This window comes from Cokeromyces recurvatus (genome assembly GCF_025118155.1).
Source record: "Cokeromyces recurvatus strain NRRL 2243 chromosome Unknown BX663scaffold_3, whole genome shotgun sequence".
NCBI lineage: Eukaryota > Fungi > Mucoromycota > Mucoromycetes > Mucorales > Mucoraceae > Cokeromyces > Cokeromyces recurvatus.
Window position 1 is genome coordinate 1,183,985 of NW_026251389.1, and position 18,323 is coordinate 1,202,307.

Here is an 18,323-nt window from a genome sequence, read left to right on the forward strand (position 1 = left end):
GTAGTAGTAGTAGTCATAGTAGGTATAAGATTAAAGCAGTACAAAAATTTCATTGACCGCGGTAATCCTTCTAAACTGGGAAAAGAATCCGCATTAATAATACGTGTTTTCTTCTACTACTGCCCCATAAATTTTATTCTATTTTTTTTTCTAATAATAATAATAATTATTATTATAATTGTTTATAATATGACGACTATAATAATTGCTTTTTACTCTATTCATTCTTCTATTAAATACCTGCTGTGGTAAATAATAATGATAATAATAGTAATAATAATGATAATAATCATTATAATCATTATCTTTCATGGCCACTACTGCATGTTGAAATCTACTGTTTCGCTTATTATAATAAAAATAGTCTTCATAATCATTGTAGTATAAGTTATTATGCATAGGTATCACATAATAAGGATGTTTATCTATAACTGCTGCACTATTTAGAGGAGAAGAAGAAGAGGAGGAGGAGGAGGAAGAGGAAGAAGAGGAAGAAGAAGAAGCAGCAACAGCAGCAGCAGCAGTAGTAGTAGTAGTAGTAGAATAGTATCGATAAGGTTTCCTTCTTTGTTGAATCTCTGACTGCTTTCTTTTTCTTTGCTTAGGTAACTGTAGTGATTGCTCTTGTTGTTGTATGTTAGGATCACTTTCTTCTTCTTCTTTTTTCATATTCCCTACTATCCCTCGCCAAAATTGTATTTGTCGTTCAAGCTCAGTTATTTTTTTGTTTAGCTTTTTAATTTCATCGTCTTCTGAGTTATTTTGTTCTATTAATATTTTATCTTCTTCTTTTTCAGCAGCAGCAGCAGCAGTAATAGTAGTAGTAACAGGAATACCGTCATGATGATGATGATTTTCATTCACTTGTTGCTGAATTATTTTCGGTAATGATGACAATGCAGTATTGTCAGTTATAATGCTTGGTTGTTTATTGGGTGATGATGGTTCTTTTAATAAAAATGCATTTCTATTTTGATCTCGTGAATGACAATCACGAGAAATAGACTCATTGTCTAATAGTCGTTGTTGTTGACCTATCATTCTTGCTACCATAGGATATCCAACAAAATCAAGTACATCAGAAGGCGATAATGCTCTTATAGGTAATGGTGAGAAATGACGTGAAAGAAGTTCATTGGAAACAAGATCCATATTTATTTTCGAGGTACTATTTTGTGATCTTGGTTCTTGACCATTATTTTTTCCAAGTGTTTTATTTAATAACTTTTTAAAAATCATTAAAAATGAAAATAATAATAATAATACTAAGCAAGAACAGAAATTATATTTTGACTCACGAATAAGAAAAAAAATCCATATTTGAAATAACAATAAACAAATACCATGACACTATCATGTGAAAATACTACAAGGAATTCAATATCATTGAATGATGAATTCTTTTCTTTTTCTTTTTTTTTTTTATTCATTTTTAACTACTAAATAAATACAACATGTTATGTTAAAAGAGAGAAAGAGAGAGAGAAGAAGAAAGAGAAAGAATGAGCCCTTTATTGTACATTTATTATTACTACTATACACATATAATGAAACATAAGTCAAGTTTTTCCTTTTTTTTTTTTATGAACACAAACGACGTGGCTTTAATAATGACTGATCTCCTTTTCGAGTAAAGAATTTCCACCTCTTTTTATCTTCAAAGGAGGCTGCAAGAGTAGTAGTAGTAAAGGAATCAAATAGAAAAGAAGTCTGATCTACTACTACATTAAAAGAGGAGGTGTTATTATTATTATTATTGATCGGATTACTTGTATTATTAAATGAAGATCGTATCTTTTGTTGCTGTGATCTACGTGTGATAGTCCTTTGATGATCAGCATTTCCTTTTAATATGAATTTCGGTTTAAATAAGGTATTCTTTATCTTCTTTGTAGCGTTATTATGATTACTAGTTGAAAAGGTAGTATATAAACGATCCCTTTCATCTATCCAATGAGCTGAACATAATCGATATTCGATTGGAATCCACATCGTCTCATTCCTTTCAATCCAACGTATCTTTGATATATAGCTTTCAAAATAAGGTAGATGACAATGACTGCATCGTTCATATTGACAAAGATAGTTAAAGAGTCTGGTCGTTATTTTTGATTGAATGCTGTGTGAATCATTTGATACAAATTGATCTTCATTCCTTACAATATATCGAGCGCAGGTCTCTAATAGACTAGGTGGATCATGTTTCAGGTGGTGGTGGTGGTGATGATGAAGGCTGAACGATACACATCCATCTAAATCAAGTCGGCGTAGAGAGGGCAATTGAATAATTTCAGCAGGTAAATAGTTTAATTGATTATTATAAGAGATATCAAGGGAGGCTAATGTTTGTATTTCACCAATACGAGAAGTTAAAGTCACAAGTCTATTATGACTGATATCAAAGACATGTAATGATTTTAATTGACTTGTAAAAGGTGTTAATTGTTGAATTTGATTATAAGATAAATCCAATTCATATAACTGAGAAAGTAGACCGATTGTGTCCGGTATAGATTGAATTTGATTATGTGAAAGAACAAGTATTTCAAGTTGATATAAAAAGCCAATTGATTCAGGTATATCACATAATTGATTATAAGACCTAATAATAAAGAAGTAGATAAATGACTGATAAGTAAGTGAGAATACAAGTAAGTATACAAGTGTACATGTATACAAGTGTACATATATACATCTACATGCACATACACATACACTCGTAGTTTACTTACAGGTTTAACTTGGTAATCATCGTTAATAAACCAATATTCGAAGTTAATGATTTGAACTTCATTCTTGAAAGATTAATGTCCTGTATGTTATATAAAAGATGTGTGTCTAATAAATCATTGAAAGTAAAGATAGTCTCTGGTTCTTCTATTAGATGCTTTTGATCTTTGTTATTCAACAGTAAGAAACCAGAATCCTTTCTATGATATTGACTGATTCTATTATTATCGTAATTTGATGTATAACCAAGTACAGTAGAATTAAAAAACTTTCTCTTTTTTAAATTCTTTTTACTAGTAAATTGTCCCATTTAAATAGATATGTATGAAATAAGGAAAAGGAAAGAGCAATAATAAAACCCTTCTATCAATAAAATAAAATAAAATAAAATAAAAAAAAAAATATAAAAAATCAATTTTATTTATAGTCGCATGATAATAAAAAGGAGAGAAAGAGACGACTACTACAATAATAAGGAGAAAGGATTTAGTTTGCTGGCTTTACGTTGACTTTAATTTCTACTCTTTTGCTGTTAACTTGAATAAAGACTTTATGTTGGCCTAAATATTTAATACGGCCTACTCCTCCTTCTTCTTGACTACTAAATTCAATGGCTGATTTATCGATATCCAAACCAAAATTCTCCTTTATCTTTTGAACTAAATCCTCTGCCGTAACTGATCCGAATGTATGATGGCTATTCGGCACAACTGCTCTATTAAATTCTAATTCCTGGATTTGTTCTAAATTATCTAATAATTCATTCTTTTTCATATTCAATTTATTCAATTGTAACTAATATAATATCAATGTAAATAACTTATTTTTTTTTTAAAAAAAAAAAAAAAAAAAAAAAAAAAAAGAGGGAGACCAGTGACTTACCTTTAATTTTTCTTGTTGTTCTGTCATTTTATCTTGATCTTCATTCATGTCGTCTTTTGTTAATAATTGATCTTTATTGATATACTCTGCTTTACCAGCAGGATACAAAATATTACGCATCAATCCAGCTATAAAAGAGAGATAAAAAAATAAGGTCAACTCTATAAAATAATAATAGTAGTAGTAGTAGTCTAAGCTTTGTTATGATATACTTTACGTCTAACAGAAACAATTTCATCTAGTATAAATATCAATATCAATATTTTATTTGAATAGTTTTCTATAATATTACCTTTAAGTCCGAGATTTTCAATATACTCATTCAATCGAACCTCAATGTTTGCTTTTTTATGTGCATGTCTCTTAAAAAAAAATAAATAATAATAATAATGTCAAAAAATGACTGTCAATCTATACATTCATTTATACCTTTGTAACTTGTTGACTCGTATAAAGAATTGTTTTTCTCAAAGGTCGTAATAGAAAGGACATGACTGTAAAGGAATAGAGAGAATAATTATAATAAAAGAATGAGATTTATATTATGACTAAATTCAGAAAAAAAAAAAAAGGAAAAAAAAAAAAAAGATTACCATGGCAAACAAATATAATTAGCAAGGGCGGGACATAATAAGCAGCACCCTTTTCTCTTTGAACAGATTATTACTTTTGGGAGGCGGGGGGGGGTTGTACCAGAATCAGACTAACATATTACTATGAGTTATTTTACCGGAGATTGAACATTAATGTGGAGTCTGTTCTTTGGCAATAACCCTTTCTCGATCATAAAAGACTTTTTTGAAGACTAGAGAAATAATTCACAAAGCAGATAACACAGTTTATATATTAGATAAAAAGAAAGAACTATATATCCATATACACTAGCATATTTAACTGACTATGCTGTTCTTTTATGGAAAAAAAAAGTTAAAAATATAAATGACAATTAGTCTTGTTTATTGTAAATGATCTTCTTGGTCCTGAAAACTACCGAGAAAAAGAAAATAGCGTGAAAAAAAAAGATTTAAAGACGATACATATACACTCTAAAGCCTTTTATTTTATTTTCTTTCTTTTACATATAAAAAACTATATAAATATATAGATAACAAAATACTTTATCACACATAAAAAACCAGTACAGAATCAAAGTATATTTGTAAAGACTTGCCCTATTATAAAAGAACTAGACAAAAGACAATATGTATATGTGTGTTATGTATGACTAGTATATAGGCATGACTAATATTATAACCTGTAAACAATTTAGTATTATTACTTGAAAAGATTTCTAAGGGCACCAATCATTTAATTTAACTTTACTATAGCTCAGCATGTGATAATTAAAGACAATCACTAAATACATTTATGAAAATATTACAAAGTATGGGTATAGTTGGACATATCTTCTATACCTGAATCCTATTGAACAGTTTTAATTCATAGTAGCTAAAGAGTAAGCTTAGGAGAAAGGAACTATTTTTTTTTAGGGGAAAAAAAGAAGGTTTAACCTTGAGAATAGAAAATGCTTCTTATGATACTCTTGTTGGTTATATTGAAATATTTTGTAGATACATAATGAATAGGTTATCTATAGGAAGCTATTCCATCAATCAAGACGGATTCATTTACTGGAAAAAGAGAGGGGGGGATTATATATACTCAGACGGGGTATATCTATACATATTTTTTTTTTTTTTTTATAACAAACTTCTTCCTATAATGATATTTGCCAGACTAAGAGCTAAATCATATACTTCTTCAGTTCTTACAGCACTCACATGGATGCCGGTAGCTATATTCTTTGTAGATCATGGTTATAGCTATGGTGTCATCTCTGGTAGATCCATGCAGGTAAATGCAACATAACATGTAAACAACATATAATAACATACATATATATATATATATAAAAGCCGACATTTAATCCAGATTCAAGCATGTTGAAAAAAGACATCGTATTATTAGACAAGTGGTCAACCACAGATCATCAATTTGAAAGAGGACAAGTCGTGACATTAATGTAAATTATCATAATTGGAGGCAACGGCAAAATAACTTTTTCTCTTTTAGATCACCTATCAATCCAAAATGTATAATTACTAAACGAATATTGGCTTTACCAGGAGATAGGGTACAATCTTTACGCAACAAAAATGAATGGGTTTCTATCCCAGAAGGCCATGTTTGGGTAGAGGGTGATGAAGCATTTCATTCAAGAGATAGTAATTCATTTGGACCCGTAAGAAATGCACAAATGAAAACTAAATAATCTAAATTCCTCATATATTACATGTATGCTTTTTCTCTATTTTATATACATAAGGTTCCAATCGCTCTTATTAATGCAAAAGTAACACATATTCTATGGCCGTTTTCTCGATTTGGCCCAGTAGAAAAGAAGTCTGTCAATAAGGATAGAGTGCAAATGAATGTATTTAGACCTGGTGTTGACATTGAACCAAGCAGACAGATCTAATTTCTCCGCAATTTTTTTTTCATGCTTACAAAATTACCATTGCTACTGCTGCTACTACTACTCTTACTGTATAAGATTTATTATAGGTCAGAAGACCTTTTTTTTTTTTTAAAAAAAAAAATAATAATAAATGTGATAATTCTTCTTTATATGAACACATGCATAAACACTTTTTTATTATTCTTGTTAAACTTTATTTTATATTCATATACTTATTGATAAAATCTCCTTTAATTCCTAATTTGTACTTTTTAACATTCTTTGTCTACATTCATACACACATACATGAAAGCTTGGGATTATTTATCGGGCTGGACAAACTTTGCTTTGCCAAAGAGGATTCAGAAGCATTTATATAAATTTGTATTAAGAAAAGCCATTGGACAATTCTTACAAAAGGAACTTGATCTCGAAAACTTTGATTTAGCACTTATAAATGGTAATTTGGAATTAAGAGATCTAGATTTGAATTTACAAGTAAGATATACTATTTCAAATTGCACATACATATAAGACTAAAGTTGATTGTTGTAATAGTTTATAAACAAATTACTAATGGATACACCTTTTATACTTGAAAAAGGAAGTCTGGCAATGATAAAGGCATCTATACCTTGGTCAAAGCTTTTAAGCGGCGATATTTCATTCAAGATTCAAGGATTACATTTAACTTTTTGTCCAACCAAGAAGACGAAAAAACCATCAACAGCAAAGGAGGATGTCGAACATATTATGTCATCTTCTTTGCATTTTGCAGATGATTTCCTTAGAACTGAAGTTGACAGTCAAGAAGAGTTTCAAGAATCATTCCAGCAACGAGAAGAGGGACTTGAGGTACTTACCAAAGTGATTGATAAAATGCTTTCAAGAGTGAAGGTCGATATGATCGATACACTTGTACGTATTACACACAAATCATCTGTATTATCAGCATCAGTGGATATATCTATACCAAGGATATCTTATTTTGATGAAACTCCTGAATTCAACACAAGTGCAATAGACAATTCGATGCCATCCATTGCAAACGAAACAATTAAAATTATCACGATGGCTTCACCTCAAATTTGGCTGCGTGAATCGATTTCAGAGAATGAACTTGAAGAAACGCAATTCTTTGAGGCAAATGAAGGAGATTCAACATTGTTTCAAAGCTATTACTGTCCAAATAATGACGGCTCTACTACCTCTAAAGCCTCTAAACAGCCATACGAAGCTCTTTTATTCACAACTTTGGATGAAAAGAATTGGATTCGATTGAAATTAAGATCCTCTGTAGATAATATGTCTATCAAACAAATTGATTTCCTTATCACTCGTATTCAAATTATTTTATCGCCTATACAAATTGCCTTTTTTATGAATTTATTAAATACAATGTCTGTTATGGAAGAGAGTTCAGAGAAAGTACCTGCTCTTTCATCTCAAATAAATCAGCCACCACTAACAACTACAAATATGTTACTAGAGGACTTGGATATGTTCAATGACAAACAATATGCAGAGCCATCTCTTTATAAACCCACTAACATCTCTTTATCATCTTGTGGCCCATCATCATCTTATTCATTAGAGCAAAAAATTAAGGTTCAAATGCCACTCATAGAGATCTTTTTACTCACTGATAATACGCCCATCATGGAACCAAGGAGAGACCATATTCGTTTTGCTATTGAAAATTTAAATTTGAGGCTTCAAAGATTTCCAGAAGCATCATCTTCTATAATAGATATTCGCATAGCTAATATCGGCTTAGATGAATGGATCGCTAAACCTAGTCATTTCATTAAGCCCTATGCATTTGTATCCCCTCGTTCTCAAACTCAATACGAAACTTACATTCCCATCATTCAATTTGATAACAGAATCAAGCACGACTATCGACATGAAGACAAGTTTCCAGCTTATTATCCACAAAACACCAAGTCTGATCTTGGTCAAGATCACTCTGTACGTATTCGTATAGAACAGAAGCAAGAAACATTTGCAGAGGTAGTGTCAGATGAACAAGACACTAATGTAGATATACAGCCATTTAAAATAATAATTGATCCACGTACCTTGGATAGACTAGAGAATTATGTCAATGTGATAATAGATGATAACAAACAAACAAAAGAAAGGACACACAGTCATTCAGAAAGGAGGTATTGTATATTTATTTTTGTCTTTTTTTTTTCAGGTTAAATATTCATATTGATAGTAGACAATCTGTGTTTGATGACTTGGAGATACAAGAAAATATAAAAAAACAAAAAGTTCGAATTCGATGTGCATTTATTCGAGTATTATTAAATGTGCCGGATATGAGTCAAATTACTACAAGAGAAGAGTTTAATGATCGTATACATGTAAGTCAATTGAGTGTCGATATCAAGAAATTAGTAGGTTCTTGGTCTTCTACAGTCATGGACGATCATTCATCTTCTATAGAAAGTGAAGATTATTTTAGTAATAAGCCAAGTAAACATCCAAATAAATTAAACATTGAATTAAACTATATCAATGTATTTATGCAGCATACAGAAGGTAAATCTAACTTTACCTTTTAATTCTTGAACATTCTAATTTATTTTATGTATCCCAGATGAAATGGCAAAATGTTGGTTTACAATGAAAACAGTACAGGAATCAAATCAAATCTTTGATACACTTTCACCTACCATTGAAATTACAATTCAAGACTCTCAAATTTATCCTACCACATCGACTCGTTCTGGTTATTTTGGTGCAGGATCTGATATCCCAGATAACTTGTTCAATTTTTTGAGTAAAAATGAAAATTTTAATAGTGAACAAAAATTACATCTACCTATGGATGAGCAAGCTGAATCAGCAATGATTTTTAAACAAAGAACAATAGAAACTTCAGTAAGGAGAAGATGTCATTTATTTAACATATTTTTTTTAAATTCTTTTTTTGTTAGATGTTTGCTATCAATTGTCATTTCCCACAAGCAGATATGAACTTAACAAAGCCATTATGGGATAAGATTCAAATTATTCAGAATGACTTGTTATTATGGCAACCTAGGTTCTTGCTTCGACAAAAAGATACAATCCCTGCGAATCATGACGGTCATTCTTCTTCAAGTTCAGTATTAGGAGAGCCAATAGATGAAGATGATTCTAGTCAAATGCCAAGTTTATTCTCTATTGTAGCCTGTATGTCTAATGGTGTTTGGGATATTTCGACTGTTCCAGAACATACATATCGTCTTCAGTTTTCTGAATTCAAATACTTTGCTGCTATCAAGCATCTAGGAAAGAATGAAAATATTACAACATTAGATATCGAGGACCTTGATTTATTTGATATATCTAATACAGAACCAATATATTTATTATATAAAACTATACCCAAGAAAATTCATGTAAAAAATTTACTATTATACATATATATATACTCTTATACTTACCCTATGACTATAGTCTAAACGAAGCACATCCATGATTTCCCTAATTTCAAAATTATCTTCAACTCCTAAACTTAACAAACTTACCAAATTAACAAGTGTAGTCATCTGTAATTTATGTTGGAAAGCAACGCTTAATGTTGACTTTGTCACGGAGCTGGTTGATTTCCAAAAGGCACCTGAAGAGATGGTATTCATTGACCCCCCTACACAATACACTAAAGTATATGCATGCATTCTAGAAACATCCATTGATTATGAACCTATCTATAGTCCTTCACGTGCTGTTATCATCTTGGATGGCATCCAAATCATCACTGATATACTTGCTGGACAGCCCATCATGACCATAAAGACTTATATTCAAAGTACTGAACTTTATCTTGTTGATGATAGGAATGAGTTGAATTTGACTCAAGTGCATGAATTACTTGAGGGGAAAAAAAGTGATACAAGAAATTATTGGATTACTTTAGGATTCACTAATACATTAGCATTTCAAAATGTGGAATTTGAATTCAAGTTAAAATTAGATACCCATTTCCCTGCACCTTCAGCTTATCTATCTTTAGTCAGTACAGACCTTATTGTAGCTGTCAGTGCAGATGCCTTCCAAACTTTATTGAATTTAGTGACCTATATCTCTAATGATGGAGATTGTATAAAAAGACAACCGTCATCATCTAAAGAGAAACCGCAACCCCGTCCGACCTACCCATTTCATGACATGTTGGCTAGTATCGATGAGACAGCTTTCAAGTCTAATCCGATCAAGATCTCACCACCTACTTTGATCGATATGCCTGATATGGAAGAATTCAGCTTTGTGGAGGAATTCTATCATGCAGAACATGATCACAGACCACCAAAGCCACGTCGCAACAGGCATCGTGCTACATCAGATGATATTGTTCGAGTACTCATTCCAGAGGATGAAGCCAAACATTGTCTAGATGTGATTGAGGATTTTTTTGGTGTCGAAAGGCAAGTCAATAGCTCAGAATCTCCAGTAGACATCACTAAGGCCCTTCTTTCCTTGCGTATGTCTAACGTCAATATTATTTGGAAATTGTATGATGGTTATGAATGGAATTATATAAGAACTGATCAAGGTCCCCCGCATAATACACCGCTTATCGAGATAAAATTGACATCCATCTCCCTTGACTTTGATTTGATGCCAGCTATAGATCCCACTGCCTTCTTTTGGCATTTACTTGTTAAGGATGTCGAGATCATTGACCATATCCAAACATCAGCATGGAAAAAGTTCCTGGGTTATATGAGTTCTGAGGAACGTGAAAGAGATGACTGTATGGTTGATGTTGAGTTAATTAGCCTTAGACCTGTTCAAAACGATTCACAGCAAGAGTTTAGATTAAAGGTCAAAGTTTTACCTTTACGTCTTTATGTAGATCAGGATGCCATGCTATTTTTACAAAAATATTTTTCATTTGATACATCCTGTTTAAGGTCCACCTATGCTGCGAATCAAGCAATCTTAACACCTGAAAATGAAGACAATAGTGGAAGTGGCAGTGGTAGTAGTAGTAGTGGTGGTGGTGATAGTGGTGGTGGTGAAGATGAGAGTTCACCACAAACAAACAAGCCTGGTCTATTCTTTCGTAAGTATCTATCAATACATGAGGAGGTTTTTTTTTTATTGTTATTATTACTGTTTTATCTCAAATAATATATACATAAATATATTTATTTATTCACTCTTAGAATATGTGGACATTTATCCTGTTACACTCAAGGTTGATTATAAGCCCAAAGCATTCAACCTAAAAAATTTTAGAGAAGGACAAATTGCAGAGCTTGTAAACTTGTTTCGTCTTGATGGATCACAATTGTCACTAAACCATCTCAAGTTCACAGGTATTCATGGTTTAGATAATCTATTGGATCGTCTTGGTCAAGAATGGTTACCTCATATCCTTAATACTCAAAAGATTAAGATGGTCTCTGGTGTCTCACCAGTAAGATCTCTTATGAATTTAAGTACAGGCGTAGCCGATTTAGTCTTATTACCTATTCAACAATACCGAAAAGATGGTCGAATAGTAAAAGGGATTCAACGAGGCACTTCATCATTTGCTCGTGCAACGGCTGTTGAAGCAATTAAATTTAGTTCAAAAATGGCATCGGGTACACAATTTATCCTTGAACATGCGGATGGCTTTTTTTCATCCCCTAATACGACGACAGCCTCCATGACTGATCATAACCATCCTCTCCTTTCTTCCCAGTCAGAGCAAAATAAGGCTACTTCAGAACAGACCGCTGTCTTTACTGCACCAACCACGGAAAATAAGGTAGTCATACGATCTGTCCCAATTTCTGTCATCAAGCCCATGATTGGCCTCACAGCCTCATTTCAGCATATCTTGACAGCACTAAGAAGCTCAATAGATCCTGTGATGAGACTACAGAGTGAAGATGTAAGTATATATAGTGTATATCTTTGGTTGCAACTCACACTTTTGTTTTATGCAGAAATACAAGAAACCAAAATAATATCTCTAAGCCACAAAAATTAGTACTAGATCTCCTATTCATTCATATTATTTTAGTTCGAATGTCATATTATACACATTTATTATTTAATTTTTTTTTCTTTTATCTTTTTTTTTTTCGAGATTATATTTAATAAATAAAAAATGACTAGATATACTAAAATGAAAAGAAAAACTTTTGTAAAGTCTGACGACGCATTTAAAGTGACACCTTTACTACCACGCAACAATAGAACAGACGGAAATAAATTTCAAAAAGGTGGATCTTTTAAAGGAAAACGTCGTAGAGAAGACGATGGAGGTAAAAATTCTTTTTTCTGTATATAATCGACAAAAAAAAAAAAAAAAAAAAAAAAAAAAACTAACCTCCATTTTTTTTTCAAGCTAATAATAATAATAAAAGGAATAGGAAAGGAGATGTTTGCTTTGCTTGTCGAAAACCTGGACATTCTATCAATCGATGCCCACAAAATAAAGAACATGCCAATATTTGCTATAATTGTGGTAGTACTGAGCATCGTTTAAAAGATTGTAAAAAAGCAAGAAAAGGAAGTAAGTGTTATAACATATACATATATATATACAATTGAATAACCCCATCGTCTTTATTTTCCGTAGATGAACTTCCTTATGCAACATGTTTTGTTTGTAATGGCGAAGGACATTTAGCAGGTCAATGCCCAAAGAATGAAAAAGGATTATACCCAAATGGTGGTAGTTGCTCAATATGTCATCAAGTAGATCATTATGCTAAAGATTGTCCTGTAACAAAAGAACAAGCTGGAGTAACAGCTGTAGGCATGATCAGTTTAGATCAAGGAGCTGATGATGATGATTATCACATATTTGCTGAAACCAAACAAAAGATGAATCAAGAACAAAAAAAGGAAAAGAAAATTGAAGCTATTAAAAAGACAATGCCTGCAAAGAAGAAGGTTGTGAAATTTTAAAATCATTATTATTATCATTTTTTTTTTTTTTGTAAATTAAACGTTTTATTTTATACAAATGTATGTGTGTATGTGTATATGTGTATATATGTGTGCGTTTTTTTTTTTTTTTCCTTTTAAGCAAGGAATTGTGATTCTTGTTCCATTAAATGTTGAGCTGATTTCTTTGAATCTAAGAATAAATCATCAACTTCTTTAACATCATCCAAAGTAATCGATGAGTGACCATTAATTTCAGAAAGAATACTAGCAGGTGTCAGTAGTTGAACAGCATATCTTAAAGAAGAGTTAATGCCTGCATTTGCAATATGTTCGACAGCATCATCCTCGATTGTTAATCCCTCAATCTTTGCTCTAATTGTAATAATAACTTTAATTTCATCAATTGTATAAGGAAGAGTACGAATGATCAAAAGACGATCAAGTAAATCTACTGGAATACCATGAGGAGAAACAATATCATCTGTACCACTATTATTAAACATACTATTTAATATTTTATACACTCGTATCAAAAAAAAAGTCACTTACCGAATAGTACACATGCCTCTATTTGTAGCAAAAATAACGATGGGTGATAAAGGTGATTCAAGGGCTCTATTCAAATATGTAAAACATTCGATATCCAACATGTGCACTTCATCAATGAAAAGAACGCCAGGTACCAGTTCCGCAGTACCTTGTTCAATATACTTGTTAACGACTTTGTTAATCTCTTGTCTAAGTTTTTCAGTAATTTCTGTCTTTTTAGGCTTTAAAAGTTGACCCATCATTGACATGATGTCTTGTCCTCCTTCTGGTTTTGCATTAGCAACATCTAAATCATGAAGAGTCACGTCTTGAATAACTTCCTTTTTCTTATGAACATCACCCTTTGGTAAGGGAACATATTCTTCTGCTTCTAAATCAAATTCTGTAGCATATGCATCTGAACGTCCCACTCTCTATTCAAAACATTAATAAAATACTAAACATCATAATTACTGTCATCTTACCTTACAAGCACCAGTATTAGCCTCAATATAAATAACATCACCAACAGTCACTTTTTCTTTTTGAATAGATTCATAAATGCTAGGATCTAATTTTAATTGCTTTGTTCCCTTTACTGTCTTGAGACCAATAATGACATGTGAAATAGTTTTTCCATAACCACCTAAAGGATTCTCTGTCTCTTCAGGAGTTAATTCAGTTACTTCACCTTCATAAACTTCCTTTGTTTCTTTCATACGTAAACCAATAGCTCTTCTAAAGTTTTCCATGAGTACCTCCGTTTTTTTAATTTCGCTTGAATAAACTTCAGAGCCCACCATAGGACGGAAGGGTACTTTAGGACCTAATTCTTGAGCAATAGCAAGAGCAATGGCTGTTTTACCAGTGCCTGGAGCACCAGCAAATAATAAAGCACGACCAGCCATACTTTTGCTTTTAATCATTTCAACAACAATACCACTAGCCTATACCATTATTGTAAATATTTTATTTATTTATTTATTTTTTATTTTATTTTTTTTTTTTCTTTGTTTTCAAATAATCTCTACTTACTTCGCGTGCGTTTTCTTGACCTACAAAGCCTGATTGAATGGGTTCTGCTGTACCATCAGGACGTAAACCAAGACCTTTAATATGAGAATGAGTTGCAACACGTTTTTCATGAGTTGTAATCTTAACCTGCTCAATTTTCATATTATTGTTTTCGTTTGTGGCTGCCATGACGATCTGTTGACTATTTTTTTTTTCTTTGTTTTTATTTGAAAGGGTTAAAGTTTTAAAATATCACAACTAAAAATTTTAGGAAAAAAAAAAAAAAATCACAATGACGATAGTGACGGTGTTTTCCATTTATGGTAAAACTATGATTTCTTCTTCGAGTGATATCATGATTATGCAAAAGAGACTTAATAATGCAAAAAGAAGAAAGAAAAAAAAAAGGTATATAAGCAAGGGAATAAAGTAATAAAAAAAAAAGTTTCTTATTCTAATAAAATTATTATTTAACTTTTTTTTTTCCCCGTTTATTTCAATTTATTTATTTTTTTTTTATAATGGATACATTTACCGCACCCCGAAGACCTCTTACTCCTCCTAACGAACGTAATAAAAATATGCATCATCAAAACCAAGGAGAAATTCCCTATCAAGAAGCACCATTGAAGAATATACTTCATCAAAAAGAAAATGACTTTAATCCTCCTGCTTCTACTGCTCCTAGTGCATCTGTAGCTACTGCTCCAACTGCTATCCCTAACACAACTAACGCTAACCCTTTCCTCCCTGATTACAACACAACACAAAATCCAGTTGTAACCGATACTTCCTTTCAAACAGCTCAACAAAAGCCACAATACAATGCTTTCCCTTTTGAACACCCAAAATCTGAATTTTCTAATAATCTGAAGAAATCTCCTGATTCTCCTGTTGCTGAACGCGATTTAACAAGAAACTTCCAAGGCAGCGGCAGCAGCCAACGTAATGAAACTACTTATCGCATTGAAAATGAGGTCCTTTCCATCTTGCAGTGGAAGAATCCTATTCGATCTGGTTCTATTCTTGCCTTGATTGTTGGTTCAATCCTCTTGACTCGTTGGTATTCTCTTTTACAAATTGGATCTTCTTTACTTACATTAGCTATTGGTATTAATTTGATTTACGTCAATGTCATGCTTCAAAGCCGAAAGATCCTCGCCAATCAAGAGGCTTCTCATCCTTACAGGTAAAAAAAAAAAAAAAAAAAAAATGGTTGCATTAAAATAACAATTTATTATTATTCAATAGTGATGTAATTAAACATGATGGTTATACTATGCTTGATAAGCAAAGTGTTGGCCGATATGCTACTATATTGTCTGATGTTGCAGAAACTATTGTTCGTGCTTTAACTCGTATCATCTTTATTGAAAATACATCTACAAGTATGAAATGGATGGCTATCTTCTTTGTCATCTGGAAGGTCTCCGCTCATGTCTCCACCATGAATATTATCTTGGGCGTCGTCATCTCTGCCTTTACTTTCCCTCGTCTTTATATTAGTAATAAGGATGTTGTTGATGCTCAACTTCATAAGGGTCAAGCTCTACTTCAGACAGGTATTAAGCAGGCACAAGATGCCGCCACTCAAGCTGTTCATGATACCTATGCTAAATCTAGAGCCTTCGTCGCAAAGACAGGAACTACAGGTACTGACGCTAAAAACACCATGACTAATCAATCCGTCACTTTGAAGGAAGAATAAATAAACCTTATAATTTGTAAATATAAATAAATTTATATGATATAATAATATTGCAATCAAAAAAAAATAAAATAAAGTAAAATAAAATAAAATAAAATTATATATGATGCATGGCTTATATAAAATATCGTTTTATTTCATTTGTGAGGCAAATGCAGGTAAAATAAATTGTGATCCTTTGTTTGAATGACCACTTTGAAGAATACCAACATAGGGTGTAACATCCCATAAAAGTGTCAAATTGGCACGTTCAAAGCTATATATAATAATAATAATAATAATAATAGATTAACTGGCTTTATACATATATATATAATATACACACAACATGTCTTCACTTACTTCCATTTTTGACTAATGTCAATCATTGCATACTTGTTACGTATATTTCGCAATTTGACATGTGCTTTATCTTTACTTGTAATAATCTTATCCCAAATAACAACTTGATTTCGTTTCTAGAAAAAAGAAAAGTAGAAAAAAAAAAGCCCATTAGAATTTTAATTACAAGAAAAAAATATATATACTTTAAATGACTTTTACAAAATTCTTTGTTTCATATTCAGCAACAACAGTTACAAATATTTGTTTAGTATTCCAGTTGAATAAGGGTGTAAAATCTAATATATATACATGCATGTATGTATGTGTATACAATCGAAGAATTATCAATCTATTCTCTCAAACTTGTGCTGATGGTGGTTTATTACCTGCATCAACATCGAACTGGAATCGAGCAAATTCACTTTTACTATTACGATAATCTGTGTTTTCAGGTCCATATCTACGGGTGACACTATAATACATCATTAACAATACATAAATACTATATTCGATTTTCTCTTCCTACACTCTAATGTTCTTTGAGTCTACTCTAAGTTCATCTTCAATAGTGCCATAACCTGTAATAGCTGAAATAATCGCAACAACAGCTAAAACTGTTCCGAGAACTGATAAAGCTAGTGAAAACAAGTTCTATAAAAAAAGAAAAGAAAAGAAAAAATAAGCTTATTATATACAACATATATATTTGTATATATTCGATTTCTAGTCTAGTTTTTTATTTTCATTTTTATTTTAGTTTATTTTATTTTATTTTTTACATTGGCTCTTTGCTGTAAATTATACATCTGAAAAACACGTTAAGAAAAAGAATAAAAAAAAAGGTAGTTTCCCCTATTATCCAGAAGAAATTCGTGTAAAGCAGCTAATTGGGCTATTGTAAAATAAATCTAATATCAACATTCAACAGTCACTGACTACTATTTATGAGTGAGTAGTAGTAAAATTGCTTAAATAAATTATAAATGAAATATCCTCAAAAGTAATGAAACAGACAGTGGGTATTTCATTTAATAACCAAGCAATTCATACCAGTTGATTACCAACTTTAAAAGCCACCAAGTCAAGTATTAGAAGCTAGAGGGTTTGTCCATTAAAAAAAAAAAAAAGAAAATACTATAGTGCTCTTTTTTAAACAAGCTATCAGAAGAAAATATTTTCTTATAACGAACACAAGTCCTTTGTTTATCAAAGTCCTTCATACTAATATCATCAATGTTGTCTTTCTAAGTTTAACTGCTCTTCTTCAATGTGTACTCAAATAGAATGTCAGAATTGAACGCTATTCTAACCAAATATAATTAGCCAACAAATTGTTATCATTATGTCATTTAAAAATAATCAAATTAAAAGTCAAGTCATTCATTTGTAAATAAACATGATTGAATTCAAATTCATATCCTAAAATAACGTCATGTGATGAAAGGCCTATTTATTTCTTTTATGATATTCGAAATTGATTTCTCTTGATAGAGGCTCAGTAGCTCACTATAAATTTATATCTCTCAGTAGAATGTAGCATTCGTATTTTTTAATAATTTTTTTTTTTCTATCAGCTATTTAAATACTTTTAATGTTCTTATTTTTTTTTTTTATTAAAATCAACTATCTTATGAAAGAAATATCATCATGCCTACTCTCGATAATTTTGCTTGAAGGAATTAGTTTTATATTGAGTGTAAATAATCCTATTTCTTATTCCTGCTGGTTTATTTTGTCCCTGGCATATTTAAGAATAAATATTATTTTGCGTGAAATTGCAAGTTTTTTTTT

General features: G+C 31.2%; 10 protein-coding genes across 10 annotated transcripts; 4 read left to right on the forward strand and 6 right to left on the reverse strand.

Moving 5' to 3' along the window:
• Nucleotides 1–12: 12 nt before the first annotated feature.
• On the reverse strand, nt 13–1,281 carry BX663DRAFT_497404 (uncharacterized protein). The gene has a single exon (XM_051525909.1). It carries the CDS (start codon nt 1,237–1,239, stop codon nt 151–153), a length of 1,089 nt encoding a protein of 362 aa, XP_051386701.1. The 5' UTR covers nt 1,240–1,281; the 3' UTR covers nt 13–150.
• A 627-nt stretch (nt 1,282–1,908) lies between these two features.
• On the reverse strand, nt 1,909–2,601 carry BX663DRAFT_403067 (uncharacterized protein; the record flags this gene model as incomplete). Its single annotated transcript, XM_051522234.1, has 1 exon — nt 1,909–2,601. A coding segment is annotated over one exon (693 nt), but the record flags the coding sequence as incomplete, so codon positions are not given.
• A 5-nt stretch (nt 2,602–2,606) lies between these two features.
• On the reverse strand, nt 2,607–3,109 carry BX663DRAFT_203063 (uncharacterized protein). The gene has a single exon (XM_051521747.1). The coding sequence runs from the start codon at nt 3,038–3,040 to the stop codon at nt 2,729–2,731; it is 312 nt and encodes a 103-aa protein (XP_051386703.1). The 5' UTR covers nt 3,041–3,109; the 3' UTR covers nt 2,607–2,728.
• Nucleotides 3,110–3,121: 12 nt separating this feature from the next.
• Nucleotides 3,122–4,497, reverse strand: BX663DRAFT_448461 (uncharacterized protein). The gene is made up of 6 exons (XM_051523710.1): nt 4,206–4,497; nt 4,042–4,106; nt 3,905–3,974; nt 3,830–3,850; nt 3,613–3,740; nt 3,122–3,525 (listed from the first exon to the last, which is right to left on the reverse strand). Exons 2-6 carry the CDS (start codon nt 4,102–4,104, stop codon nt 3,217–3,219), a joined length of 591 nt encoding a protein of 196 aa, XP_051386704.1. The 5' UTR covers nt 4,105–4,106; nt 4,206–4,497; the 3' UTR covers nt 3,122–3,216.
• Nucleotides 4,498–4,935: 438 nt separating this feature from the next.
• BX663DRAFT_497412 (mitochondrial inner membrane protease subunit) lies at nt 4,936–6,182 on the forward strand. Its single transcript, XM_051525910.1, has 4 exons — nt 4,936–5,466; nt 5,529–5,635; nt 5,686–5,854; nt 5,939–6,182. Exons 1-4 carry the CDS (start codon nt 5,335–5,337, stop codon nt 6,089–6,091), a joined length of 561 nt encoding a protein of 186 aa, XP_051386705.1. The 5' UTR covers nt 4,936–5,334; the 3' UTR covers nt 6,092–6,182.
• A 68-nt stretch (nt 6,183–6,250) lies between these two features.
• Nucleotides 6,251–12,152, forward strand: BX663DRAFT_203307 (uncharacterized protein). Its single transcript, XM_051521748.1, has 8 exons — nt 6,251–6,568; nt 6,629–8,238; nt 8,298–8,620; nt 8,679–8,962; nt 9,019–9,465; nt 9,524–11,132; nt 11,236–11,951; nt 12,007–12,152. The coding sequence occupies exons 1-8, from the start codon at nt 6,377–6,379 to the stop codon at nt 12,025–12,027; spliced, it is 5,202 nt and encodes a 1,733-aa protein (XP_051386706.1). The 5' UTR covers nt 6,251–6,376; the 3' UTR covers nt 12,028–12,152.
• Nucleotides 12,153–12,448: 296 nt separating this feature from the next.
• Nucleotides 12,449–12,787, forward strand: BX663DRAFT_406318 (uncharacterized protein; the record flags this gene model as incomplete). Its single annotated transcript, XM_051522258.1, has 2 exons — nt 12,449–12,584; nt 12,645–12,787. Coding segments are annotated over 2 exons (279 nt in total), but the record flags the coding sequence as incomplete, so codon positions are not given.
• A 305-nt stretch (nt 12,788–13,092) lies between these two features.
• On the reverse strand, nt 13,093–14,662 carry BX663DRAFT_427375 (RuvB-like 1; the record flags this gene model as incomplete). Its single annotated transcript, XM_051522614.1, has 4 exons — nt 13,093–13,447; nt 13,508–13,920; nt 13,972–14,433; nt 14,522–14,662. 4 exons carry the CDS (start codon nt 14,660–14,662, stop codon nt 13,093–13,095), a joined length of 1,371 nt encoding a protein of 456 aa, XP_051386708.1.
• A 419-nt stretch (nt 14,663–15,081) lies between these two features.
• On the forward strand, nt 15,082–16,208 carry BX663DRAFT_428073 (Reticulon-domain-containing protein; the record flags this gene model as incomplete). The annotated part of the gene is made up of 2 exons (XM_051522660.1): nt 15,082–15,689; nt 15,752–16,208. The coding sequence occupies 2 exons, from the start codon at nt 15,082–15,084 to the stop codon at nt 16,206–16,208; spliced, it is 1,065 nt and encodes a 354-aa protein (XP_051386709.1).
• Nucleotides 16,209–16,311: 103 nt separating this feature from the next.
• On the reverse strand, nt 16,312–17,385 carry BX663DRAFT_448476 (signal peptidase 22kDa subunit). The gene is made up of 6 exons (XM_051523711.1): nt 17,312–17,385; nt 17,059–17,183; nt 16,919–17,004; nt 16,752–16,828; nt 16,551–16,666; nt 16,312–16,464 (listed from the first exon to the last, which is right to left on the reverse strand). Exons 1-6 carry the CDS (start codon nt 17,336–17,338, stop codon nt 16,341–16,343), a joined length of 555 nt encoding a protein of 184 aa, XP_051386710.1. The 5' UTR covers nt 17,339–17,385; the 3' UTR covers nt 16,312–16,340.
• Nucleotides 17,386–18,323: the final 938 nt, after the last annotated feature.

What these genes read in the sequence shown, in the direction of transcription:
- BX663DRAFT_497412 (XM_051525910.1), top strand. Translation starts at nt 5,335, where the DNA reads ATGATATTTGCCAGACTAAGAGCTAAATCATATACTTCTTCAGTTCTT. An exon ending in TCTCTGGTAGATCCATGCAG is followed by an intron (nt 5,467 to 5,528) that starts GTAAATGCAACA and finishes TATATATAAAAG; the next exon opens with CCGACATTTAATCCAGATTC. An exon ending in ATAGTAATTCATTTGGACCC is followed by an intron (nt 5,855 to 5,938) that starts GTAAGAAATGCA and finishes TATATACATAAG; the next exon opens with GTTCCAATCGCTCTTATTAA.
- BX663DRAFT_497404 (XM_051525909.1), bottom strand. Translation starts at nt 1,239, where the DNA reads ATGATTTTTAAAAAGTTATTAAATAAAACACTTGGAAAAAATAATGGT.
- BX663DRAFT_448461 (XM_051523710.1), bottom strand. Translation starts at nt 4,104, where the DNA reads ATGTCCTTTCTATTACGACCTTTGAGAAAAACAATTCTTTATACGAGT. An exon ending in CGAGTCAACAAGTTACAAAG is followed by an intron (nt 3,975 to 4,041) that starts GTATAAATGAAT and finishes TTTTTTTTTAAG; the next exon opens with AGACATGCACATAAAAAAGC. An exon ending in AACAACAAGAAAAATTAAAG is followed by an intron (nt 3,526 to 3,612) that starts GTAAGTCACTGG and finishes ATATTATATTAG; the next exon opens with TTACAATTGAATAAATTGAA.
- BX663DRAFT_448476 (XM_051523711.1), bottom strand. Translation starts at nt 17,338, where the DNA reads ATGTATAATTTACAGCAAAGAGCCAAT. An exon ending in GACTCAAAGAACATTAGAGT is followed by an intron (nt 17,005 to 17,058) that starts GTAGGAAGAGAA and finishes GATGTATTATAG; the next exon opens with TGTCACCCGTAGATATGGAC. An exon ending in AATATGAAACAAAGAATTTT is followed by an intron (nt 16,667 to 16,751) that starts GTAAAAGTCATT and finishes TCTTTTTTCTAG; the next exon opens with AAACGAAATCAAGTTGTTAT.
- BX663DRAFT_203063 (XM_051521747.1), bottom strand. Translation starts at nt 3,040, where the DNA reads ATGGGACAATTTACTAGTAAAAAGAATTTAAAAAAGAGAAAGTTTTTT.
- BX663DRAFT_203307 (XM_051521748.1), top strand. Translation starts at nt 6,377, where the DNA reads ATGAAAGCTTGGGATTATTTATCGGGCTGGACAAACTTTGCTTTGCCA. An exon ending in ATCTAGATTTGAATTTACAA is followed by an intron (nt 6,569 to 6,628) that starts GTAAGATATACT and finishes TTGTTGTAATAG; the next exon opens with TTTATAAACAAATTACTAAT. An exon ending in CAAGCCTGGTCTATTCTTTC is followed by an intron (nt 11,133 to 11,235) that starts GTAAGTATCTAT and finishes ATTCACTCTTAG; the next exon opens with AATATGTGGACATTTATCCT.